The sequence below is a fragment of the Lasiodiplodia theobromae genome (genome assembly GCF_012971845.1).
Source record: "Lasiodiplodia theobromae strain AM2As chromosome Unknown scaffold_6, whole genome shotgun sequence".
Lineage (NCBI taxonomy): Eukaryota > Fungi > Ascomycota > Dothideomycetes > Botryosphaeriales > Botryosphaeriaceae > Lasiodiplodia > Lasiodiplodia theobromae.
The window spans coordinates 554,541-580,168 of NW_023336552.1; the positions used below are offsets into that span (position 1 = coordinate 554,541).

Sequence of the window (25,628 nt, forward strand, 5' to 3'; positions counted from 1 at the left end):
AACTCAGGAAGGCTAGTTAGGTGAACCAGCCTGCCAGTTGAGCTAAGCGCCAGACACGCTCGCGTTGTCGAGCCTAAGTGGACAACGCTGACTCTGCGCATCCAGGATCCGCGGAGTGCAGCGACAGTGGGTGCTGAAGATTCGAGCCATCACAAGCGCGTTGGATCACTGTCCGGACGTAAATGTAGAAGGGAGGGAAAAGGTCCAGACGACATATCCCACTGGCCGCATAATTCGACTACTGTTTCTCGCAAAGATGATCGCGGCGGATGGTTTCCTGCGGGTCCAAGGTCCGACAACACGCGTGCTGTCAGCGAAGAGCCGAGACGACCTTGAACGTGAGAGAAACAGTCGTACGGAAAGTTGGATAATGCAAGGGCGGGCGTTGGCGGAGTGGAGTGTGGCAGCGGCGGGCAGGTGCCAAGGAGATCGCCCCGGCGCAGATCCGGGCAGTCGGTCTCCGAATGCGGCCCCGAAATTGTTTGACCACTTTTCTAGACAGCTAAGTTGACTCACAACCCCGCGGCGCACTCCCGCAGATTGCCTCAGCGCTCACCCTCTCCTCCGTCGCAGCAACTCTCCACGCCTCTCTCTGCTGTGACTGAGCCATTGACCCTGTTCCGTCCGGCTGCGCGCCGCAGATCCGTCGCCCTCGCCCTTCTGTCGGCGACTTTACCCCCGCCATGAGCGGCTCACTTGACGCGGCCACTGGCCCCACGACCGTCCCCATTCTGGGCAAGGACTCAATCGTGGTCGAGTACGGCCTGTGGAACAGTTATGTTGCTCAGGACCTGCTTCAAAACATCCGCTCCTCGACCTATGTCCTGATCACCGACACCAACATCGGCGACATCTACACCCCCGCATTCGAGAAGAGCTTCAAGGAACACGCCGCCCAGCATGCGCCCTCCGCCCGCCTGCTCTCCTACACCATCCCTCCCGGCGAGACGTCCAAGTCGCGCTCCACCAAGGCCACCGTCGAGGACTGGCTGCTGCGCCAAGGATGCACCCGCGATACTGTCATAATTGCTCTGGGCGGTGGTGTGATTGGTGACATGATTGGCTTTGTTGCTGCCACCTACATGAGAGGCGTGCGCTTCGTCCAGGTGCCCACGACGCTCCTGGCCATGGTCGACTCGTCCATTGGCGGCAAGACGGCCATCGACACGCCCGCTGGTAAGAACCTTGTCGGCGCCTTCTGGCAGCCCGAGCGCATCTACATTGACTTGCAGTTCCTCGAGACGCTGCCGAGGAGAGAGGTCATTAACGGCATGGCTGAGGTTGTCAAGGTGAGTGTGTCCCAACTTCCGCATCTCGCGCAACTGCGGCTGACAGTTGCACAAGACTGCTGCCATCTGGAACGAGGAAGAATTCGCCGCTCTGGAGGACAATGCCTCCCTGATCATGAAGACCATCAACCGCAAGCCAGTCCAGGGCCAGCGCCGCCTGGCTGATATTGCCCCCATACTCAAGCGGATAGTCTTGGGCTCTGTCCGCGTGAAGGCCCACGTGGTGTCTGCCGACGAGAGGGAGGGCGGTTTGCGCAACCTCCTCAACTTCGGTCACTCGATCGGCCATGCTATGGAGGCCATCCTCACCCCGCAAATTCTGCACGGCGAGTGCGTTGCCATTGGAATGGTCAAGGAGGCTGAGCTTGCCCGCTATCTGGGTGTGCTCGCACCGGGCGCAGTCGCCCGCTTGACCAAGTGCATTGCAAGCTACGACTTGCCCACCTCTCTCAACGACAAGCTCGTGCGCAAGCGCACCGCCAACAAGCATTGCGCAGTGGATGAGCTAATCTCCATCATGGCCGTGGACAAGAAGAACGATGGCCAGAAGAAGAAAATTGTCTTGCTGGCGGGTATTGGCAGGACCTACGAGAAGAAGGCCAGTGTTGTTGCTGACCGCGACATCCGCATCATTCTGTCTCCTAGCGTCGTTGTCCACCCTGGCGTAGCCTCCGGCTTGAACGTCTCCTGCACTCCTCCTGGGTCCAAGAGTGTCTCCAACAGAGTTTTGGTGCTGGCTGCCCTCGGCTCGGGTACCTGCCGTATCACCAACCTGCTTCACTCGGACGATACGCAGTTCATGCTCACTGCTGTCTCCAAGCTCGGTGGTGCCTCGTTCTCGTGGGAAGACGACGGCCGTGTCCTGGTCGTCAATGGAAACGGCGGCGCGCTCTCCGCTAGCCCTGATGAGATCTACATCGGAAATGCCGGCACTGCTTCTCGTTTCCTGACTTCGGTCGTCACTCTTGCCAAGCAGTCATCTGTTGCGTCTACTGTCTTGACTGGAAACGCTAGAATGAAGGAGAGACCCATTGGACCGCTTGTGACTTCTCTGAGGGCCAACGGTGCGCAAGTCGAGTATCTTGAGAAGGAGGGATGCCTGCCCCTGCGCATTGGTGCATCTGGCGGTTTCGAAGGCGGAGACATCGAGCTGACCGCTAATGTCTCCTCTCAATACGTTTCTTCCATCCTGATGGCCGCCCCGTACGCCAAGAACCCGGTCACTCTTCGTCTGGTGGGCGGCAAGGTTATCTCGCAGCCTTACATTGATATGACGATCGCAATGATGGCCTCTTTCGGTGTTCAGGTCGAGCGCTCTGCAACTGAGGAGAACACCTACCACATCCCTCGCCAGAGCTACGTTAACCCGGGCAACTACGAGGTCGAGAGTGACGCAAGCTCGGCTACTTACCCTCTTGCCATTGCTGCGATCACCGGAACCACTTGCACCGTTCCTAACATCGGCTCCAAGTCTCTTCAGGGGGACGCCCGCTTTGCGGTCGATGTTCTCCGGCCAATGGGCTGCACTGTGGAGCAGACCGAGACATCTACCACGGTCACCGGTCCTCCTAGAGGTCAACTGAAGGCTCTGACCGAGGTCGATATGGAGCCTATGACAGACGCTTTCTTGACCGCTTCCGTTCTAGCTGCCGTTGCGACCAACAATGGCACTACCGCTACCACCCGCATCAACGGCATTGCCAACCAGCGTGTGAAAGAATGCAACCGCATTGCAGCCATGAAGGACCAACTGGCGAAATATGGTGTTGTCTGCCGCGAGCATGACGATGGCCTCGAGATTGATGGTTGTACCTACGAGCTCGACACGCCACAGGAGGGCATTGATTGCTATGATGATCACCGCGTGGCCATGAGCTTCGGCGTTCTTTCCCTTGTTGCTCCTGATCCCGTTATTATCCTCGAGAAGGACTGCACAGCCAAGACCTGGCCAGGTTTCTGGGACATTCTCCATCAGCTTTTTGGTGCTAGTTTGGAGGGTCATGAGCCGGACCCATCTGTTCACCATAGTGCCTCCAAGAAGCCAACCAAGTCGATGTTCATCATCGGCATGAGGGGTGCTGGCAAGACGACTATGGGTGGTTGGGCATCCAAGATCCTCGGCTGGCCTTTGATTGACCTCGACAATGCTCTTGAAGAGCAAGTCGGCCTTCCAATTCCAGACATTGTGAGAAACCACGGCTGGGAATACTTCCGCGAAGAAGAACTCAAGCTTGTCAAGCGTATATTGAAGGAAAAGCCTACCGGTCACATTCTCGCTTGTGGGGGTGGTGTCGTAGAAATCCCCGAGGCTCGGGAGCTCCTCAAGAACTGGGCAAAGGATGCCCATGTCCTCCTCATCACTCGGGATATTTCAAAGGTCATGGAATTCCTCAACCTCGACAAGACGCGCCCCGCGTACGTCGATCCGATGATGAGCGTCTGGGAGCGTAGAAAAGATTGGTACCAGGAGTGCAGCAACTACCAATTCCACAGTCAGACCGTCGAGGACAGTGGCCTTGCCAGGACTCTGGATGATTTTGCTCGCTTCCTTTCTCTTATCACCGGAAAGAATTCTGCCCTGGAGGATTTGAAGCGCAAGAAGCAATCGTTCTTCGTTTGTTTGACTGCTCCTCAGATCAATTTCCTCTCCGACAAATTGGAGCATGTCGTCGTAGGCTCTGATGCGGTCGAGGTCCGCGTGGATCTTCTCGAGGACCCTAATGCGGAGAATGGCATTCCGACCGCAGACTTCCTCATTGATCAGATTACCCTGCTGCGGTCAAAAGTCTCTCATCCTTTGATCTTTACTATCCGCAGCAAGAGCCAAGGAGGGAAATTCCCCGATGGCGCTAATGAAGCGGCGCTGCGCTTGTACAAGCTAGCTGTCCGCATGGGTTTCGAGTTCATCGATCTCGAGATCACTTATCCCGAGGAGCTCCTCCAGGAGATTTCCTCGAATAAGGGATGCAGCAAAATTATTGCCTCGCATCATGACCCGAAGGCAGAGCTCTCTTGGAGTAATGGCTCCTGGATTCCGTTTTACAATAGGGCACTGCAGTTTGGCGATGTGATCAAGCTCGTTGGTGTTGCTAAGACGCTCCAGGACAACTTTGAGCTCGCGGAGTTCAAGTCGTGGGCTGAGCAGACCCACCCTACTCCTGTCATTGGCATCAACATGGGCACGGTCGGCAAACTAAGCCGCATCATCAACGGCTTCATGACGCCCGTTAGCCACCCTGAACTTCCTGGGGCTGCGGCGCCCGGTCAGCTTTCGGCGGCGGACATCCGCCGTGGTCTTTCCCTGATGGGACAGATTGAACCGAAGAGGTTTTTCGTTGCCGGCAGCCCTGTCTCACAGTCCCGCTCTCCTCCTATGCACAACACCCTGTTCAAGGAGACTGGCCTCCCTCACTACTACGACCGCATTGAGACCACAAGTGCCCATGACCTCAAGGACATCATCCGCCAGCCCAACTTTGGCGGTGCTTCCGTCACCATTCCTCTAAAGCAGGAGATACGCCCTTACATTGATGGCGTTGGCCCTGAGGTCGAGGTCATCGGTGCTATCAACACCATCGTGCCCGAGGAGGTCACTGATGAAGCTGGCAACTCCCAGGTCCGCCTGATCGGTCGCAACACGGATTGGCAGGGCATGGTTTTGGTTCTGCGCAACTCCGGCTCAATGGGGGGGAGCAACAAGCAGAGCGGTCTCGTCATCGGTGGAGGTGGCACAGCTCGCGCCGCCATTTACGCACTCGCCTCAATGCACTACAGCCCTATCTATCTACTCGGCCGTACGTCTTACAAGATGGAAGCGCTGAAGGCATCCTTCCCGGCGGAGTTCAACTTGCGTATTTTGTCTTCTGTCGAAGAAGTCGAGGCGCTCGACGCCGAGAAGGGCATCCCCCATGTCGCGATCGGCACGATTCCCGCGACCGAGCCCATAGAAAGCAACATGCGCGAGGTGCTCTGCAAGGTCTTTGAGAAGAGCGGCGCCGACAGCATTCCTGGCGCGAGCGGTGGCATGGAGGAGCCGAAGAGGACATTGCTGGAGATGGCCTACAAGCCTTCCGTTACAGCACTCATGCAGCTGGCAACAGATGCTGGATGGAAGACAGTCAACGGTCTTGAGGTTCTGGTTGGGCAGGGCGTCTACCAGGTAAGCATTTGAAAATCTGACCATTCTTTCCGAGCGTTCGAAGACTAAATCAAGATGTAGTTCAAGAACTGGACCGGCATCGAGCCGCTTTACAACGTCGCCAGGGTAGGATTTCCTCGAAGACACCCTTCACTAGAGTACCAGACTAATTTTGCAATCCAGGACGCTGTGATGAATGCCGATATCTAGACGCGCGTAAGGGCTCAGTTTTCACTTGTTCATTAGATCTTCTATTTCTTTCTTGTTGGTGGAGGGACTGAAAAGTACTTCAGAAAAGTGTGCTTCGTTCCGTCGCCTTGTTCAACCAAGGATTTGAAGTTTCAATCTACATCTTTTTACTTCGGTCTGTGTCCCACATGGTTTTAGCTTCTGGTCACGCCACGGTCGACATCGTTAACAACCGCCTTCCTCTCCCTCTATCAAGAGGTGTCTCTGGGCGGCAAAGTCATGTTTGCTCTTTTTGTTAAAAATAGAGCCTCGAAGCCCGACTGTTCCACCTCTAGTTTGCAGCTTCCAAGCTGCTCGTATTCTGGGTACATCGTATGCACCGACATTTGTTGCTATTTAGGGTAAGGGAGGACAAAATGGCTCGAAAGGAATGCCGAACATGCGACAGAGAACATCTCCGTATTCATTTTTTTTTCATTATCGTTCCCGTCTCAAGCTGATTGGCTGGTCTTTCAATCTAAATCCCCGTCCCCCCCTCTTTTTTTCTTTCTTCAGCCTCAATCCCCCCTCCTTCCGCCCTGCTCCCAAGAGACGAGTGACGGGCACACCGGAGGGCTTGGCTTCAATTCGCTGCTCGGCTCCATGAATTGCCGGTCACCGGAGAAGTCACCGTCGCTGCTCACCGCCCATTCCACGCACACGCACACACGCGGAAGCAAACCGAATCAGGAAACGGCCGCTCGATAGTGTGGATGCGTATGCGAGTCACACATTTCATCGCACGTGGCGAAGAGGAACGCATGTTCGTGCGGCACACACATTCCTTAATTCACAAAATCGAGTAGGTTGGAGCGATCGAATTGCAAGTCGTCGTTGTGTGGGAGGCCTTATCACAGATCTGATCTGCGTCTAGGAGAAGAGAAGTTTTCTCGCGATAGGAACATGTAAGACGACGGCCAGATGGGGCTATCCTGTATGTCATGCTGATATGCAGGAATTATGCTCAGTGTTTTGTCGGAAGAGAGCTTATTCGGTAGATACTCTGCGGCTGGGTTTTATGCTCTGATGCATAACGCGACTCGGCCCGAGATGGATTGCTTACAACGAGCCAGGTTCGGAAGGTAGTATGGGAGTGGCTGACTTGCTGAGACCTTTTCACTCTCGGGGTTCTCACATGGCAGTGTTTCATTGCAGCGGAAAACCATGGCGAGGAAGCTAGGCTCGTACATACGAGAAGGAGGCGCTAGACACGTAGGAGAAAGAAAAAGAAGGTTGGGACAGCCACGCTCGGAAGCTGATGGCAAGATGCACCATAGTCAAGAACGAACTAGCTTGGAAACCGACGCCTCGGCAACGGTGCTGTATGGGATGGTAGGCTATTTTTGCAACGAATCTGGAGCGCAAGATTGGTGGGAAAGTAGCTCAAAACACGAATCATGTTGACCGCCAGCCTCTTGTCAGGCCAGCCGGAAACCCGTAGGTGGAGTGTTGGGCATGCGGATGTTACTTGCATGGCATCTGATCAACACAGCAGCAGGATGTGTGCTGCGGCGATTGCCATGTTTGATCCGATCATCCATCAGGACCACCATGACCGCTAACGTCAAGACTTGTGGGACCTGAAGACTGAAGAGGTAACCCGAGAAAATGTCTGAGGAGGTCATGAAACAACAAGCAGATGTTTCTATTTTTAAGTTGCACGACAGACGGGCTAGCGATTAGTGCAATCCATGGTGCGTTGTGACCAGTTTGTTTGTCCAAAACACCAACGCCAGTCGGTGGGCATGCTGATATTAAGTGAAGCGTCTTCCCAGGGCCACGAAGCGGTAGCTGGAACGTGCTTCCAGAGTCCGGCAATGGCTCCCTCCAGCTATCCTCACATGTGTGGCTGGTGTAGCGCTTGGTTGCTTCTTGTGGTCGCATCTCGCTTGGTCCAGCTCTTTGGCTACAGCTTTCTCGCTACATCTGATTACTCAATTGTGATCGAAAAGTTGTGTGCGCGCTCTTCGAGCCGGAAATCCATGTCCGCACGCCGCATGAGCGGGACGGCAGAAGGCGGACTGGTTGCTGGATGTTTGGGCAAATGGGTATAGTAGAATTGCGAGCCGTGCTGCTGTGCTGTGTGTCTAAGGTTCTGTGTCACATTAGATTGCTGTGAGATTGGTGTTCCTGGAGCAGGTTGCACTCGACGAAGCTGTCTTGCGGAGCAGGCAGGTATATGTGCTGTTGAGCTTGTGTCACGCGCGGTTGCTTTGCAGAGACACAAACGTCACTGCCTTTCCGGATGTTAGCTGCATGGCGGGCAGAGGCGGCAGGGACGACGCCGCTTTCTGCAGGCGGGTGAGTCAAAGTCACGGGCAGTCTGGGCCCTAGGCGAGAAAGCGCGCAATACGAGCCTCAAAGCGGCGCGGTGCAGGCGTTGCTGCCCCGCCGGCGCGGCAGCAAACGGCGCGCGGCGGCCGTTTTGTGAGTCGGGCTCTCAGGCGGCCAGCGGACCCCAGCAGCGGCTAAGGCCGCATGTGCATCCAAAGAGCCACAGCTGGTCTTTCGGGGCCGAGACCTCCTGTGCTGCTTGTCAACTGCGTCCAACGCCCTCCAGCACACCCGTCTCACCCCATTCTTTGCCGCCGTCCCTGCCCAAAGTCGCTGTCTTTCCGCCGTGCCGCCAGGCCGCCAGCCGCTCTTTCGCGCTCCCTCAGCGCCGTGGTTGCACCCGCTCTCAGCACCACCGCTCTTGTTTCGCTCCGCTCTTGGCCGCTCAGGCCTCACACCTTCGTTCCCTCTTAGGTAATCCGTCCCATGGACCACCATCGGCCGGCTGGCCTTTCTGATCTGTTGGATCTGCGCCAAACCTTACCGAGTGACTTCGACCACAAGCGCCGCTTCACCTCACCCTCACCTCCGCCCGCCCATGGGCGCGTCGACCTAGCTGGGTCCTCGGGCGAGCTGCCTGCCCCATCTCCATCTCTCTTGCCCGCCTTGCTTCCCGACCCTGCTCCCGTGCCCGGCTTCGCAACAGCCACGCCGACGCCGACTCACGACCAGCCCCGGCCCGACTTGGCCATCGCTGGAGCCCTTCCATGCTCCAGTGTGTCTCTGCCCTCGTCGCCGCGCCTGCTCAAGTCGGCCCCCAGCCTGCGCCTGCCCTCATTTGACCTGCTGGGAATTGCCGCCCCGCATCCCGACCGCTTCCAGCCCGACGCCGCCCGCTTCTTCGAGCCCGTAGGCGCCGGCCCTCTCTCCAAGCCAGACGATCCGCTTCATGCACGGAGCCCTACGGCCACGCGGAGCTCGGAGATAGTCGACAAGCTCCCGCTGCCTAGTCCGCGCCTGGCGAAAAAAGACCAGCCCGCGACGACGCTGCCCACGCCGCCACCCGACCTGGGCGCCAATTATTGGGGCAACATTTCCCATGTCCGCACTACCGCCATGGAATCTCCAGCGAGGTCGGACCCGGAGAGGACGTCCCCTGGCATTGTTCCCCAGCCCGTCGTCGTGCCTGCACCGCAACATCCACCCGCCGAGACCGCTCCGCGGGAGAGCGACCGCGCCTTTGGCTGGCTCGACGACGGCCTGCAGACCATCAGTAAGACGGACGACCACCTGTTCGACGAGGCGCTGACATGTTCACAGTCGCTGATCTGGGCGCCGTCACTGGATCCAGCAATTTCGTCAGAATCCTCTCACATGCTCTGCCCTGCCCCTCGCCCAAAGGGCAGGCTTTCCCGCAAATAATCCAAGCCCTGCACCAAGCAATACCCCCCGCCTCGACAGTATGGATCAACGTCTTCCACGCCGTCCCCGGCCGCTTCAGCATGGCCGATCTGCCCACCTCACCACCAAGCACGCCAGGCCCGCCGGTAGGAGGGGAGGACTACTTCACCACCAAAGTGTTCGATAGCGCTGTCCAGGTCACGGACTACGAGGGCGAGGTGAAAGCTGCGCGATCGCCGCGACCCGTCGTTCCGCCGGGCTCGGTCGATGTCTCCATCGTCGAGCGCTACATCCCGCCAACGAGCCCCTCGGAATTCGCCGGACTCTACTCGACGAGCGGGTCGCGATCGCTACTGCTGGACCGGCTAGCCGAAATATCAATCGATCATGGCCACTTGCTGTTCATCTATCCAACCAGAACCGGCGGCCGCGCTTTCATGAACAGCTACCTGGGGCCCGTCTTGGACCCCATTCTCCGCTCCATGCACGTCGTTCATGATCTGTCTGCCGATCTGGGCTCGTCATTGGGCCACATGGCCGCGGTGGAGCACCTTCACGAATTCGAGGACATGTATCGGCGACTGGGGACCTTTTTGCATCACCTGAACAACGGGAGAACGTCAGACCGCTTCAAGCTGGCTGGGTCCCACTTTTCCATCGTATACGCGAAAAAACAAGAGGCGCGTCTTTCAAGAGAGGTGTGGGCAAGCGATTGGTGGATCAAGCAGGAAAAGCCCAGAGTTCGGGACGCTGTGAGCAAATATTTCCGTCTTGCCCACAAGCTACCACCGGAAGACCGGGTGATGCCCACGGCTTTGATCCAAGAGCTTCTGGACGGCGTTGCGGCGAAGCCCTACGAATTCGGGGAGCCAAAGAAAGGAGTTGAAGTCGGAGTCTTCGTAATCAGGAGGTCAAGGTAACACGCGCAAGCACTTGAGGGGTGATGGGTAAGGAAATGACTCGGAGCACTCGCGGAGCCTTGGAGGCTGGCCGTCGCCTGGGCATAGCGCAGCTCGACGCCGCCGGTGTTTTGCGGATGAAGAAGTCGGTAATGACGATTGACGGTCATCCATGACGGAGGTACAATGCACGAATCCACGAGGCAGGCCGCAGGCAGTTTCCCCCGCAGAAGGAATGAGGTTAGGGACGGGATGGACTGAAAGCCGGTTTGATGTCTACTCAAGGAACAGTTTGCTTGGAGGCCTTGACGTGCATTTTGGAGCAGGATAAGGGGAAGTGGGCGACCACAGGGCTGCTGGCTCGACACACTTCCCCCGACTGTTTTCAAGAAGGGCCATGGGAACGGTGTTTAGGAGCGAACTACTTTTATTCGTGGGATTGCGCGACGGTAGAGAAAATACCCTTGCAATGGTTTGCCAACCTCGATTTTACACTTTGGTTTTGCGGAGACTAATCTAGGATTTTCATCTTTGGCGCAGTCCAGGGTGGAGGGGAGATCCGCCCGTACCCAGTCACGCCACACGTGGATTACAGACGTCGCGACGGAAGATCGGCGGAGCACGACGGCTGAACGGAGCGCCTCTTCACGCCAGGTCCAACGCATGTATCCTTGGGACGATTATAGCCAGCCTTCTTGCCGGGGCGCTCGCGGAGGCAGAAGGCAAGCTGCGGAAACGGATCCGGCGGCGCAGTGTGGCCTCGAATGAGATTCGAGGAGAGCCGCACGCCCGGGTAGATCTATCCGTAAAGAGAGGATTCGCGGCCGGGGGACAGCTGCAAAAATGGGCTGATGGCTGGCTCCCAGGAGAGCGGGCCAACGCTTGCTCGCGCGGCTGGAGTTGGGGGAGGGTCTGGCATGGCCAATTTCGGCTCAGCTTACAGGGAGACTGTGCGACGTATCGCACAACTCGCCCATGCTCACTGCCGGCGACCCGCAGCGAGGGTCCGTCCATTTTGCGTTCTGCTCTTCAAGCGGGCCATGCAAAGCGAGATGTTTCGGAGAGTTTAAGGGCTTGCGCGTAGATCTGAGATGCAGGTAAAGGCAGCGGTCGCGCTCCTGGCACGCGAGGCACAGACCTGAAACGGGGTCCAGCAACGAGTGGAACCTGCACTGCAGCGGACAGTGACGTTCAGTGTTGAAGCCGTGGCGTATCTCGGATCAGCGACTGCGCCGAGCCATCTCCAGACGCCCCCCGTCCCCCGCACTGCCGTGGCGCCAGGGTCCGGCAAGGAATTTTCGGGAAGCCGCAGGTAGTAAGCGCACAGCCTATCGGCACGCCGCAGAACACGCCCTTTTGACTTTCGCTCAAGAAGCGGAGTTTAGGACAGCGACACGCGCTCAGCTGATCTGCCGCAAGAGCACGCAATCGAGGTGTTTGGGTAAGCACACGCGTGCCCATTCGCTGGCGCTGCTGACAAACTGTGCCTGGGATGGCATCATCGCCACGGAACCGCTGTTTTGCGGGGATCGCATCATGCTGGCGATGACTTTATACCACCTCGATTAGCAATCCAGGCCGCTAGCTGCCGACTCCGCTGAGCCTATATAAACGTCCAGATAGAGCGCCTTTAGCATCACTATCACATCTCAAGACACTGATCTACAGCCAGCTCCAATTGCCTCGGCTTTTGTTTACTCAACTTCCCAGAAGACGATTTCCAGTAGAGCATTCTCCATTGCCAGAAAGCCAGCACTCAGACTGAGACATTTGAATCACCCAAAAACCGCCAGAATGACGACCACTGCCACCCAGCCAACGCCAGCGCACCAGCTGCACTCTGCGCCCATCAACTCCTCCTCGCTTGACACCAGCATCAAGAACAAGGGATTTGCCGTCCCTCGCGGCCCCGTCACCACTGAGCTCAATTTCTTCAACCCTCCTTCCGATGGCTCTGCCCCATACAACTTCGTCGAGAAGCAGCCCGAAGGCGTGCCTCAAAGCAACTTCGGCGCCACGCCACACGACGTAACCATCCAGGATGCCCGCGGCCGGGAGCAAGATTTTGATCTCGACAAGAACTCCTTCGCCTTCATCCAGGGCGTCGAGTCGGAAGAGAAGGACTTCGTCGACGACGACTCCATCAAGCAAAAGTACTACCCGGAGGTCGAGAAGATCATTCTCGACAACGTGCCCGGTGCGAACCGCGTCCTCATCTTCGACCACACCATCCGCCGTGCGGGGCCCAACGCCAACCGCGCTCCCGTCACGCGCACGCACATCGACCAGACGCCCGTCTCGGCCAAGATGCGCGTCGAGTACCACCTGCCGGACGAGGCCGAGAAGCTGGTCCAGGGGCGCTATCGCATCATCAACGTGTGGCGGCCGCTGAACGGGCCCGTCGTCGCCCACCCGCTGGCCTTCGCCGACGGCAGCACCTTCCGCGACGAGGACCTCGTGCCTGTCGAGCACCGCTACCCGCACCGCACCGGCTACACCGCCGCCATCAAGTACAACCCCGACCAGCAGTGGTATTACCTGTCCGGCATGCGCAACGACGAGCGCCTGCTGCTCAAGTGTTCTGACAGCTTCCGCGCCGACGGCCGTGTTCCCCACACTGCCTTTGTCGACCCTAGGACCCCCGAGGGTGCCCCCGGCAGGGAGAGCATCGAGGTGAGGGCTTTGGTTTTCGGCTGAGAGCTGCGGATGAGATATCAGCCTTTCTGTGGCTGCATCCGAGGAAGGACAAAGCAAGATTACTCATAATGAGTAAACGTGACTACGATTATTGCATACTTAGCCTGAATTTTGCGAGAATAGTTTGATCTTCTCCCTACTTTACAAATTTGATTAATTAAGATATTACCTTTTTTTCTACTAAGCCTGATCGTCATGGGTATCTCTGCTTCACTGTGAAGAAGAACGCCATCGCCAAGTCCCCAAAAGTCGCTATTTGATCACACCGCCACAAAGACGATTGTACTGGACGCGAGAAGCAACAAGCATTAGTAGTGAAACGCTGATCTGCGCTTAGTTGTCTTCGGGAAGTTCATTAAGCATTCTGAACATCCCTCGTCTCAGCCTTGTTACGTTTGGGTGATCCGCAGATAAAAGCCTTTGCTCTGATTGATGAACACGCCGTTGCCTCATCTACCAAGTCGTCGACCCGCAGGGCGCCACTTGCGCATACCTTGGAATTCGGAAAATGGTAAGCAAGCTTCGACTTTCTTCGTCCCGAAAAACCGACTAGCTGGTATTCCAAACTTATCGACGTAAGTGGATGGTGTCCCTACGGAAGTTTGAAGTGTTCGTACAGATTTTACAATTGATCACATCATGCAGCCCGTATTGCGCATTCCTGCTTTTCCCCCATGCTATTCGCTCGCCTTACAAGCTGATCTCGCCCTTCCACGTACCCTCGGTCAAACCCAACTTCTCAATCAGGTTTTGCCACCTAGGTCCGCCTCTCTCCTTCTTCCTCAGGTATTTAAGCAGCTTCTGTCGCTTGTGCACTAGCAACCTCAAGTTCCGCTTATTGACCTTGTCGTTCTTGCCCCGAGTTTCGAGGAAGTCGGCCAGGGTGCGGATCCTGGCCGTCAGGATGGCCGCTTGAACTTCGCTGCTGCCAGTATCAGGGCCACCGCGAGAGTCTGCCTGTGGCGCCCTGGCCGCCGCCGTCACACCCGCCGCCGTCGCTCTTGGCGGCAGAGCCTTATCTGTTTGGTGGCGACCGAACGTGTCGATACACCTTTGGATGTTCACGCGAGTCCGGTCCTTTGAGTTGGCGTTTGACAAGCTTACGATGCGCTGAATCGCAATCGCGGCGTTCGCGCTCTGTTGATCAACTTCGGCCTTCGTCTTGAGTCGCTTATGGCTTGTCTGGTCACGCGCGTCTGGTGACAGATCATCGGCGACCTGCGATGGAGCAGCCATCCTTTCCGAAACCCCCAGCTGTTCCATCACTTCGTCGCGCTTGAGAAAATGGTTCAAGTAGCTCTCAGAGGTGGCCGCCGGACCGTCGGGGGTCTTCTTGGGGCCGGCAGTCTTCTTCGATAGGTCGGCATCGGTTGTCTTGGCCTGCTCGGGAAGGCCGGTGTCGAATGACTTTACGAACGGCGTCGTGATGCCGCGAACGGGATCGCCCAGCTCTTGCTTGCGCTGCTCCCGCAAGACGGCCTGGCGAGAAATGTTGGCATCTTTCCGCGCCCGTGCCTGGGCCTGCGCGTATGGGTCCTGCTGTCTGCGTCGTTGCTCCTTCGTGGTTGCATAATTGGCGGGCGTCGTGCTAAAAGCGCGCAGAGCAGAACACGCGCTAGACGGAGCTGTTACGAGCCATTGTCAGGCGAAAATCAGACATAATCGAAATTTCCAAGCAGCACATACCAGATTGGGCGCGCAGGCGCACGGGCAGCGATATCCGGGGCGGCATGGTGGCGATGCGGTGGTGGTGTCGTGCCGTCCGCAACTTTGCAGCGGAGGTCGGCCGTCCAGAGCCCGCGAGCGTCGCCGGCCAAACGGCCAAACGATCGGCCGACGCGCCAAGACACGCAGCCCGCGGCACGAAGCGCCATACCAGAAGAAGGCGGTTTAGCGAAAGGTGATATGCCCACCACCATTTCGAACCGCAACACATTTGTTCGACCGCCAGCGACCGCCGTTCGACTCACGACCTCACCCGCCGCCTCTCGCGCAACCTCAAATCAATCAGGATGGCTCCCAACAACCTCCCCGCGGCCTTCGCGCCCACCAGCCAGGACATTGAGATGCTTCTGGCTGCTCAGTGCCACCTCGGCTCCAAGAACCTCCAGGTTCACATGGAGCCTTACCTCTGGAAGACCCGCCCGGATGGTATCAACGTCCTCAACATTGGCAAGACCTGGTAAGCCTCGAAACCGATGCTGTGTGAGCTTTGTTCGCGGCATTTGTGGCTATGAAAAGGATGTGGCAATTTGCCCGCGATATTCCTCTGAAAGCTCCAAATTTTCCGCCCACGGGCGCGCAGGAAGCCGCTCCACGCGCGAAAACTTTGTGTCTAACGCGCGCTGCAGGGAGAAGATCGTCCTCGCTGCCCGCATCATCGTCGCCATTGACAACCCGGCCGACATTTGCGTCATCTCCGCTCGTCCCTATGGCCAGCGTGCCGTCCTGAAGTTCGCCGCCCACACCGGTGCTGTCGCCATTGCTGGCCGCTTCACCCCCGGTAACTTCACCAACTACATCACCCGCTCCTTCAAGGAGCCCCGCCTGATCATCGTCACCGACCCCCGCACCGATGCCCAGGCCATCAAGGAGGCCTCGTACGTCAACATCCCCGTCATCGCCCTCTGCGACACCGACTCTCCCACCGAGTTCGTCGACGTTGCTATCCCCACCAACAACAAGGGCCGTCACGCCATTGGTCTTGTCTGGTGGCTCCTTGCCCGTGAGGTCCTCCGCCTCCGTGGCACCCTCGCCAGCCGTGAGACCGAGTGGGACGTCATGACCGACCTGTACTTCTACCGCGACCCTGAGGCCGAGGAGAACAAGGACTCTGCCGGCGTTGAGGAGGCCAAGGTCCCCGGCGCTGACGAGGTCGGCACTGCCCCCGTTGAGGGTGGCTTCACCAACGAGTGGGAGGTCTCTGGCGCTGGTGCCGGCGCCTTCGCCGCCGCTTCCGGCACCGCTGGCGTCGCTGCCGGTGCCTCCTGGGACCAGGATGGTGCTGACTGGGCTGCCTCCACCGCCGCCCCTGAGGGCGCCGCCGCTGGCTGGTCCGCTGACGCCGCCGCTGCCCCCAACACTGAGGGTCAGTGGTAAGCGGTTGAGGAGGAAAAGCGCGATACCAGGAAGGGATGAGGACAAAAAGATAAACAGGAGTCAGTCAACTTGCGCCTCGGTGGAGTGTGTATTCAAAAAAATTCAAAGAATGGTCCCTGAGTCGAACAAACAAAAGTATTTCCTCACAAAGGCCATCGCATGGAACCCTTGTCATCGCGGCTGGTTTGGCATCTTCGACTTCACGTTTTCTTTTCTTTGTTCAATGCAGGGAAGAACAGTCGTCCGGTGCTTATGAGGGAAAGATATCCAACGTGTGTTCTATGCGTTGGGGGAAAGCCCTGTGCTGGCGATTTTGGGATGTACTTGAACGTTGCCCACTTCCTCTGCATAAAGGAAAAAGAAATCCGATATCCATTTCATGCCGAACCTTGTGTGCCTTCACCTCGTTGCCCTTCTCTCTGATGTGTTCATTGCACCCGTGACTGTTGTGCCCATCCATGTGCCTTTTCGTCCTTAGACCAGGATCATTTGCCAACGCCTGACCTGGTCACCGCACGCTATAAGGAAAATGGTTGTCCTGTTGAGTTTGAAGTGCCATGCCATTTAGTTACCAAATAAGATGCCCGCGTTTCTCAACACGTCGCAAGCAAAATTACAGCATTCGGGTTATTTGCTTTCTCCCTATCCGGGTGGTTGACGTCTACATCTCGACTTAGAGAACGATTTCTGAGCAATAAACATACGGACGGAATTAGGATTCAACTATTCCCGCAAGTAACAGCGTATATCACGGGACAAATTTCAAAGGGTAAAATTTATTCATGGTGAAATCCGACAGTCCTCGTGTCATGTGTGTGGACGTTTCGCTATATTTGAACCACTGGAGTATTTCCGTCAACCAGTTCTATGCAAGATCTACTCATGTTCTACGGCAGCGGTGGCAGCAGCAGCTGCTGCTGCTGTTGCTACGAGTTGCTGGTCCCGTGCTCTGAACATCCTGAAAAAACGCCGCATTTTGTCTATCCTACTCCTAAGAGACGACGAGGGAGAAGAGTGGAAAAACAGAAGATGAAAAGCCCCTCCTTAGCAAAAACACGTCTGAGCTACTTACTCTTCCTCACTCTCCTCCTCGCTTTCCTCATGCACCACGCGTCCACCGTCCTCCTCCCCTTCCTCTGCCGCGCTTGCCAGCGCCTGTGCCATCTCAGCCTCGAAGTCATCTTCGAAGTCGCCGGCACCGTCATCGTCATCACCATCGACCATTTGATGTTGCTGTTCGTCGTCGAGGTCCACTTCATGGTGATCCCGTTGCTGTTGCTGCAACGTGTCCGCCGCAGGACTCCCCAAGGTCAGAGGATCGACGTCGCCATCTGCGTCCTCGTCGTCCTCAGCGTAGCCGTCGTCATCGTCGTCGTCTTCCTGTTCCTCTTCCTGCTCTTGGTCCGCCTCACGCTGGTGATGACGACCACCCGCCTCGTCATCATCCTCATTCTCGTCCTCGTCGCCGCTGCCGCCGAAGTCGATGATATCAGGCGCATTTTTGCTGGTGATGGCGGTGGTGGCGCGCATATTAGGCGTGTGCAAACGGCTGTTAGGCGATGCGCTGTCGGCGGCGCTGCGCAGCGATACGGGCCCGTCTCCTGTGACGCCTTGCTCGAAAGCGAGTGCGATACTGCGACGGGCCGGGTGCCGGCCGCCGTGGCGCGACCCCGACTTGCCGCCCGACCCGCCCCAGTCAATCTCAAGGCCGCCAAATTGGTCATCGTCGTCGTCGTCGTCATCATCTTCGTCGGGCGTTGGTTCGCGAGACGTGCGGCTCGACGATTTGGTGGACGAGGCGGACGATTGTTGTGACGGGATGGTTGCTGAGGCCGAGAGACTTGCTGCTGTTGTTGCCGCCGCCGTCGAGTCGGTCGGGCGCGTCGATGCGCGGCGATCCAGACGGATAGACGGAGTGGGCTGCTGTTTCGTCTTCGTTGTAGCGGCCGGGGAGGTGGCTTTGGGCTTGGCGGCGGGCTGTTCGGGCTCCGGGCTCTTGCGCTTGCGCGACAATGCGGCATTGGTCTGCTTAGCATTTGCATTCTTTGGTGCTGCCTTTGGCGCCGGTTTCGTCTTAGAGCGCTCCGTCTGTGGGAGTGGCGTGGAGCGAGCCGGTGCGGCTGTAGTAGCGGTGGTAGATGCCGTCGGAGCATTCGTGGTGGTGCGAAGCGGGGTTCCCGACTGGCTGTATGGCGACGCGAAGCCCTCGGTCTGCTCGGCGTCTTTCAGGAAATGCCTGAAGTCGAAGGGGTTGCTCTCGTCGGGCTCGTCGTCCTCGCTCAAGCTCCCGCCTCCGAACATGCTCTCGGCCATGCTCCTAGGCGTAGCGGAGCCGTCGGAGAAGAGGTCGTCGGCATCGTCGTTCGCCGCGGCGCCGCGGTCCGGCTTCTCATTGCGCGGCCTTACCTGTTGGTATTGGTCGGCCAACTTTGCTGGATCCTGCTCCCACGGTGCGCTCGTCAGGTTGAAGGCGTACGTCTCGTCGAGCGGCTCGAGCGTCGCCGTCTGGGTATCCTTGTCGAAGACCACCACGTACGTCTTCTTGAGTTCCTTGCGCTGGCCGGCGTATTCATAGGTGCTCGCCTTCGCAGAGGCCTCTTTATCTTTGTCGCGAATGCACAGCGTGAACTGGTCGTCGCCCGTCGAGGCGGGCTTGAGGGTCGTCGTGCGTGCAGTGCCGGCGGCTTGCGTCGGCTTGTGGTTGAATTTGACGGTCCTGAAGCGGGACTGGTCCTGGGACGGGTTTGTGATGCGCTCGCTCAGCTTCAGCGTGTATCGGGCGTTCTGGTGCGGATTGATGGCGACAGGCGCCTCGGCGGGATGGGGCGAGGCCATAACGGGGTCCCGGAGCGAGCGGTGCAGCTGAGAGCGGCGGGGGAGCTCAGGCTACCGCAGGACGAGCCGGTTTGGAGGCGTCGAGGTTGAGGACCGAAGGCGGCGAGGTGATCGGCAGAAGTTTTGAGGGCAGGCCCAGGCGGCAGGGCGGGTGTGCAGGGTGAGAAACGCAGGTGAGCTTTGTTCACACAGCCGGCGGTCCAGGTCGGGCGCCCTCTCGCACGCCGATCACGCTTCAGCGCCAGCGGCTGGCGGGTGCGCCCGCCGCTAGCTGCCCCACTCAGCTGGCGGATGACCAGGGGAGCCCGCCATTCTCGATCCGCGGATCACTTGCAGCTGTCAATCGCCCTGCCACACCCGCTCGATCCGCAGCAAGGGTCCAAACGTGTGCAAGCATTCTCTCTTCTCTATTGATATACAAACGAAACCCAGCTCCCGCTAAATGATTCCGCGCTGCCGGGGCCCAATGCCTTTGTACCTGAACTCCAACCACGAACATCCCAAACACTTTTAGGCTTTCGCGTCCTTCTGCTTCAGTCTCTCCAGCCCTGCCAGCTGGCGCTTGAGAGGTATTATGGCTCCGGCGCTGATGTTTCTCAGCCCGTCCCTTTTCTCTCCATTGCCTCCTTCACTCCTCTCAATGATGCCCGTGGCAGCTTCGATTGCCTTCTCCAGCAGCTTCGGACCGCTGTCCTTACGATAGAGCCATTGCACATCCTCTTCAAACGGCGCCGGGGGGTGTGTGAGGCCATGCATGATAAATCCGCGGGCCCTGAAATACGCCTTCTCGGAGTACAATGCTGACGACAGGCTCGTCTCCTCAGTCCCTTGACGCACTTCGTATCCAGCTTCGTCTAAAGCTTGCAGTCAGCTTCCGATTCCTTCCAAGACAGTTCCGCAGGCAAACTTACTGTAGTAGGGCTCCCTCACTAGGACCAAGCCCATCAACGAAACCAGCACCTGCAGAATCGTGCTCTTGGCCTGGCTCCAGTTCTCGTTCCTTTCGTCCGCGTGCCACGTTCCCAGCAGGCTCAAGCAGATCTTGCCATCCTCGTACAAGTTGGGGTTTACAGGCCCCATGCCACCGGTCCAGCTGTGGAAGAACGCTTCTGGGGGCGATGAAGGAAAATTTGGGCCGAGATGGAAATCCACAAGGAACGGCGCATACTCGTAAGGCGTGTCTTCCGGTCCCACAATCAGCACGCGCAGGAGATCGAGTCTAGACTCCCAAGTTCGCACCAAAATCCCGGGTGGGAGAGACGACCCAAGGATCTTGTGCTCCTTCTGGATCCGGCGAAGCCGTTGCTGCGTTGGCTCGCCCTGAGCAGCCCTAATGAAGTGGTGGTCTTGCGGTGGCGCATCCTCCAGGATCTCAAACGCTGCAGGCGCGTCTGGATAGTTGGAAAACGAGAATGGCTCTGAAGTCTTGCTGTCTGATGTACCGTCCACTGCAACGGTCGATTGCTCTTGCTGGCTTGAAGCGGCCTTTTCAATGGGAACAGCTGACGGTTGGGCTTCGGGTGTCGTTTTCGAGGTATCAACGGCTGCCGCGTCCTCCATGGATACGTCGTTGTCTTCTGCCGACGACTCATCGACATCGTCCTCGTCCTCAGTTGCCCATCCCTCCTCGTCGTCGTCATTGTCATCCTCAACCCTTATTCTTCGCCCATCCGGACCGGTGTATTCGTACCACATGTTGAGGTAGTTATCCGCATCATCGAGGATGCTTTCGTCGTCCATATCATCGTCGTACGCCTCGTCCTCGGACATACTGTCCCCTAGATGGTCATGGGGGCCGTTATCGGCATCGAGGTCGGTACTATATGCGAGAATGACACCCTCGACCGGAACTTTGATGTCCCGCACTGGGGTTGCAGCACCAAGCCGCACGGTGAGCTGCCCATCAAGACCGAGGTCGACAACCTCTCCAAACCAGTCAACATCATCCGATAGACTCTGCCCTCCTGCTAATGAGCTCTCGACAACGATGACATAGTCACCTCGCCTCCGGTTCAGAGATGCCGTTGTCCGTATGTCGTACAAGCTGACCTTCTCCTCTGGGCCCGCCGCAGTACCGGTCTTCGACCCGGGGAGAAGATCGTTTTCCACGAACTTGACGGTCGCATGTGGGAACCACTTCACCATTGCCATGCGATCCTTGCCCTCGACCGCCTGGACTACACCAACCTTTGCAGGTTCTATGTACCATTCACCCTGTTCCTCCGAAGAAGCGGTCGAGGATTCTTTCGGTTTTCTTTCGTTGGTGCAGACGACCTCTCCAGGCCAGACCTCATCCTCGTCATCGACGTTAGGGTCAGGAAGTAGCCCGATAGACTCGTCTTCCGTAATCGACAAATCCTGCCACTGGGTGACGACTGTCGTCTTGGTCGTCTGTACTGTGTAAATGTTTGTATCATAGCCTAGAGTCTCTGTCCTCGGTCGTTTCTTGACGTACGGTGCGTACTTTACGCAGGCACCGGTAAGATCCTTGAATCGAACCCGTTGGCCAGGGGTCAGTTCCGGCGATGCTCTGATGGCGACGGTGGTCGACGAGGCAGTCGTTGGCGTCGGCGGCTTTTTCATGTTGTCGTAGATGACCACCTTTCCGCTCTCAAGGTCGTCCAGGCCTAGCTCGATCGGAGGCTCCGATGGGAAGGAACCGGGCATTGTCGGAGGGCCGCCTAGTCTCCGGCTAAGCCACTGAACAGTGACAGAAGTGGTCCGCACATCGATGACGACGCCGCCGGGCTCAACATTGGCATTAAAGGCTCCAAAAATCCACCGACCCCTGCGCAAATTGCCCTTTTTGGTCTTCACGTAATCGCCGACTTCATGCCGCTCCAGCCTTGGGTCTACCGGGGTAAGTTCATCGCTATTCTCAGGCACCACAACAGTGCCGTTGCTAAGTCGAAGCGCGATCTCGTCATATGCATCGTCTATTCTTCCAACCCAGTTGTCGTAGATAATGAGAGCTCCCTCTGGATACTGCCGAATGGTCTCGAGTTCTTCGGCGGGGATCATGGAACGGGGAGCATGGGTGGTATCATCGCCAATGAGTTTCTCGTAGCTGTGAGCCCGGATAACGTCGACTTCGGGCCACATGCGAATGGGTGCTATGGTGACCGCAAGCTTCGTCCCGATGACCGTGCCGCTCATGGGGCTGTTCGCGTCCCGCTTCACCACGTCTCCCACAAAGAAGTTCCGGTCCACAAGCTCCAGTTCTGATTCAGGAACCAGCTCGGTGGTGAAATCGGTTTGCCACGAGACCAGGACCGTTCCGCGCGGAGGCTGTCCAAATGTCAGCACACCGTTCTCCCGTGCTCCTTGGCGGCCAGCCTTACAATTCCATTCCTCAAGAATGCCTCGAATTTTCCCGAAGGCACGGCGCGGTGCTTTACGATCTGCAGGTTGTAGTCGCGCTGGGGATCAGGCTCGTGGGTGTCGACCTGCGAAGCGTTAGCATGGGGGCAAGCACGCGGAGAGGCTGCGGCCAAAGGGGCGCGTGCGCATGCGCAGAGGCGGGGTCGAGTCGCAGGCGCAAACATACATCGTGGTTTGTTCTCTGTTTGCTGTCAGCTAGCCGGCGCAAGAGGGACTGCCCGGGAGTGAGAACTCACATCGACCACCCCGATCAGCCACTGCTTGGCTTTCAGGTGCACAGTGTCCTCGACGCAGATCTGTCTCTTCTCAGCCATGCCTGCGTCGCGTGCTGGGTGCGCAACGTCGTTTACCGTGTGAGCCGGCATGTTGGGAGGCAGGCGCGCGGCGCGGGCCTATGGGATCTGGTGGGCTGCGGCAAACGGCGAGGATGGTGGGGTATCCGGAGGCGAGTCCAGCGCGCCCGAGCACAAGGGACGATAGCGGCGTCGGACGTGGGCGCGACTGGCGAAGTTGACGCGGAGCGCAAAGGGAGCGGCGACGGCGAGGTGAGGCACTGGGCAAAAGTGCAGTGCTTTGAGCCTGCAGCACAAATTCCAATCACATGTAGATCTGGCCGCTCCGCGCTCCGGCACCCCCAATCGCGAACCACCTCACCACTGCATTCGCCGGCTACCATGGCTGATCCGCTCTATGATCTGCTCGCGCCGTACTTCGACGCCCAAGATGCCCCCGCGAGGCCCGTTCCGTCGCCGACCGATCCAGCCGCCCAGGCCTACCTGAACCGTCTGGCCACCCTCTCCCTGTCCTCGCTGAGCTCCTCCGAGCCGCAGTCGCTCGCCTCGTCGTCCGCCTCGACCGTCCGCAGCCTTCAGGCCCTCTCCAAACGCTCCCACAAGTCCATCATCGCCTCTTCTGCCAGTCTCAGCAGCCTCTCGTCGTCCCTTCCCGAGCTCGCCAAGCAGGCCGCCCAGCTCCAAGATGCTCTGCCCGAGCTCGAATCCGCCAGCGCAAACTTCGAGAAGACGTACAGTCGCTCCGGCGAGAATGCAATTCTCGATCGGCGGCGTAAGGCCATGCTCCTGGCCCGCAATGTAGATCGCGTGGCCGACGTCCTGGAGCTGCCTACTCTGTTGTCGTCCGCTATATCGTCTTCTGGCGGTGCTGCTCAAGGCGCCGGCAGTGCCGCTGCATCGGGGCTGAGCAATGCCAATTACGCATCTGCGCTAGACCTCCATGCCCACATCAAGCGGCTACACGCCCTCTATCCCAATGTCGGCTTGGTGACCGAGATCTCGACGCAGGCGGAGCAGGAGATGAAGGGCATGGCGACCAACCTGATCACCAGCCTACAGGGCCACGGCATCAAGCTTGCTGGAGCGATGCGGACAATTGGCTGGCTAAGGCGTATAGCCCCCGAGCTTGATCAGGCGTGGGCCTATAGTCAGAAAAGCACCGGCATAGGCAGCAATGAGGGAGCCCTGGGCGCGCTGTTCCTCGTCTGCCGGTTAGCCAATCTCCTCAGCACCCTCGAGGCACTGGACCCGCTACGGGAATTGGCAGACCAGGAGGCGGCTCGGCGGTCAGATGGTGAGAAGGCCAGGGATAGCTGGGCTGGGGGGCAGCAGACGGAGCGCTACTTGAAGCGGTACATTGAAATATTCCGCGAACAGAGCTTTGCCATCATTTCTATGTACAAGAGCATATTCCCGTCAGCACTGCCAGGGCCGGGTTCGGCTGGCGACGACAATGCTGAGCTCGGCCAAGGTCTCAAATCTCCTACCCGTATAGGAGAAGATGATAGCCTACAGCCGTTACCCTCTGCGTTGGCTACGTTCCCTCAGCATCTCGTGGAGCTCCTGGCCGAGACATTACGAAAATATCTTCCAAACGTACAGGATCGCGCCTCGAGAGACAGTCTGTTGACACAGGTGCTGTATTGCGCAGGAAGTCTCGGTCGGTTAGGTGGAGATTTTGGCATGCTACTTGCATTGCTGGAAGACGAGCTAGGCGAGGATGATGAAGACGGTGAAGAAGAATGGGTGGAGGTAATGAGGAAGCATCGTATTCAAGCTAGCAGGCTGGAACTGCTTGCAAGCGGTGTTGGCGCAGGCAGGACGGCCACTGCTTCGAGTTGAGAAACCGTCGCTGCATACTGCCATAAATATGAAACATATTAATTGACCAAACTCAATAAACGCCTTCTTATGCAAGCACAGCCCATCATGCCCTACGCGCCATTTTCTCCCAAGCTCATATCCGCCATCGGCTTATCAAGCTTCTCCCCCTTCAGTCCGACCTCCGCGCCGCCCCGGCGGTGCGTGTCGTGCCTCCAGTCCGTGCTCTTCGCATCCTGCGCCGGCTCCGCTTCTCCGTCGTCCAGCGGACCCAGGCACTCCCTGACGATAGCCAGCAGCTCCTCCTGCTTCGTCTCGTCGTAACGGCCGTCGAGCTCCTCCATGATCGTGTCAAGCTCGGCGAGCGATTTGGGCCGCAGGTTGAAGATCATGAGCATCTCGGCCTTCTCGATCTCGAAGCCTGCCTCCTTGGTTTTGACAAAGAGCGTGCGGATGGCGCTTTCGCGGTACTTGTGGCTGCCTGCGAGCGGGGAGGAAGCCTCGATGAGCTGTGCCTCAACCTGAGCATCGAAGTTTAGTCAAATGAGCATTGTTAGAAAAGGAAGAAGACGGACGTCGGTGAGGATGCGGTTCAGATTGCTGGGCATGGGCCGTGTGCGGCCGGCGCCGTCGCTGCCTTCATACTCCGCTTTTTGCTCGCGGACGATGTTGAGAACTTCCCAGTTGGTGAGGACGGACGATTGCTTCTCGAGGACCTTCATGATGGCAGCGGTGGGCGGCTATTCACTACAACGAAGGTTTGCAGCCTTGCAGGTTTCCTATAGCGACAGCCTTTGGGGCCGTGAAGTCAGGCGACGGTCGTGGGGGTGGTGATCAAAGGAGGATATAGCTTTGAGACGGCTAGGTTAGTGCGCTTGCTCAGCCCGTGATGGATATGCAAAGCGTGAAGATGAAGTAGCAGGAAAACATGTGACTGTATGACTTGAATGAAATGGAAAGGACGACGGGGGTACATCCGCCATTAGAGCTGGAAAGAGCGCTAAAATATGAAATGGTGAAGAGAGAGCGGTCATATGAAATACGTGCGAAAGCTAGAAAAATGTGTCCGATGGGGATCATGGGGATGGCAATGAAGTCTCCCTCGCAACCCATCCACAACTCGCACATCCCGTTTGCTTACTTTAGAATCTCCGGCCCATCGGTCACTCCTCAGGAATGTGGATTTAGAAACGTACATATGTGTGCAGGGATTGTTCTAGCTCAGGTTGGAGTAACCTAAAAATCTCTCCTCGGGACAACTTCGGACAATGTA

The 25,628-nt window shown here is 57.7% G+C and overlaps 9 protein-coding genes across 9 annotated transcripts; 5 read left to right on the top strand and 4 right to left on the bottom strand.

The window, feature by feature from the left end:
* Window positions 1–683: 683 nt before the first annotated feature.
* LTHEOB_2432 (Pentafunctional polypeptide) lies at window positions 684–5,637 on the top strand (the record flags this gene model as incomplete). Its single annotated transcript, XM_035511244.1, has 4 exons — window positions 684–1,289; window positions 1,345–5,448; window positions 5,509–5,553; window positions 5,611–5,637. 4 exons carry the CDS (start codon window positions 684–686, stop codon window positions 5,635–5,637), a joined length of 4,782 nt encoding a protein of 1,593 aa, XP_035364141.1.
* A 2,778-nt stretch (window positions 5,638–8,415) lies between these two features.
* On the top strand, window positions 8,416–10,250 carry LTHEOB_2433 (Deacetylase complex subunit; the record flags this gene model as incomplete). The annotated part of the gene is made up of 2 exons (XM_035511245.1): window positions 8,416–9,202; window positions 9,250–10,250. The coding sequence occupies 2 exons, from the start codon at window positions 8,416–8,418 to the stop codon at window positions 10,248–10,250; spliced, it is 1,788 nt and encodes a 595-aa protein (XP_035364142.1).
* A 1,773-nt stretch (window positions 10,251–12,023) lies between these two features.
* LTHEOB_2434 (Methyltransferase protein) lies at window positions 12,024–12,926 on the top strand (the record flags this gene model as incomplete). The annotated part of the gene is made up of 1 exon (XM_035511246.1): window positions 12,024–12,926. One exon carries the CDS (start codon window positions 12,024–12,026, stop codon window positions 12,924–12,926), a length of 903 nt encoding a protein of 300 aa, XP_035364143.1.
* Window positions 12,927–13,616: 690 nt separating this feature from the next.
* LTHEOB_2435 (Ribosomal protein S15) lies at window positions 13,617–14,658 on the bottom strand (the record flags this gene model as incomplete). The annotated part of the gene is made up of 2 exons (XM_035511247.1): window positions 13,617–14,551; window positions 14,613–14,658. 2 exons carry the CDS (start codon window positions 14,656–14,658, stop codon window positions 13,617–13,619), a joined length of 981 nt encoding a protein of 326 aa, XP_035364144.1.
* A 280-nt stretch (window positions 14,659–14,938) lies between these two features.
* LTHEOB_2436 (40s ribosomal protein s0) lies at window positions 14,939–16,025 on the top strand (the record flags this gene model as incomplete). The annotated part of the gene is made up of 2 exons (XM_035511248.1): window positions 14,939–15,108; window positions 15,278–16,025. 2 exons carry the CDS (start codon window positions 14,939–14,941, stop codon window positions 16,023–16,025), a joined length of 918 nt encoding a protein of 305 aa, XP_035364145.1.
* A 1,068-nt stretch (window positions 16,026–17,093) lies between these two features.
* LTHEOB_2437 (Transcription elognation factor eaf) lies at window positions 17,094–18,860 on the bottom strand (the record flags this gene model as incomplete). The annotated part of the gene is made up of 1 exon (XM_035511249.1): window positions 17,094–18,860. The coding sequence occupies one exon, from the start codon at window positions 18,858–18,860 to the stop codon at window positions 17,094–17,096; it is 1,767 nt and encodes a 588-aa protein (XP_035364146.1).
* A 510-nt stretch (window positions 18,861–19,370) lies between these two features.
* LTHEOB_2438 (Ubiquitin-conjugating enzyme E2) lies at window positions 19,371–22,606 on the bottom strand (the record flags this gene model as incomplete). Its single annotated transcript, XM_035511250.1, has 5 exons — window positions 19,371–19,714; window positions 19,772–22,148; window positions 22,202–22,306; window positions 22,408–22,422; window positions 22,478–22,606. 5 exons carry the CDS (start codon window positions 22,604–22,606, stop codon window positions 19,371–19,373), a joined length of 2,970 nt encoding a protein of 989 aa, XP_035364147.1.
* A 309-nt stretch (window positions 22,607–22,915) lies between these two features.
* Window positions 22,916–24,376, top strand: LTHEOB_2439 (Dor1-like protein; the record flags this gene model as incomplete). The annotated part of the gene is made up of 1 exon (XM_035511251.1): window positions 22,916–24,376. The coding sequence occupies one exon, from the start codon at window positions 22,916–22,918 to the stop codon at window positions 24,374–24,376; it is 1,461 nt and encodes a 486-aa protein (XP_035364148.1).
* A 92-nt stretch (window positions 24,377–24,468) lies between these two features.
* On the bottom strand, window positions 24,469–25,077 carry LTHEOB_2440 (RNA polymerase iii subunit c17; the record flags this gene model as incomplete). Its single annotated transcript, XM_035511253.1, has 2 exons — window positions 24,469–24,876; window positions 24,931–25,077. 2 exons carry the CDS (start codon window positions 25,075–25,077, stop codon window positions 24,469–24,471), a joined length of 555 nt encoding a protein of 184 aa, XP_035364149.1.
* Window positions 25,078–25,628: the final 551 nt, after the last annotated feature.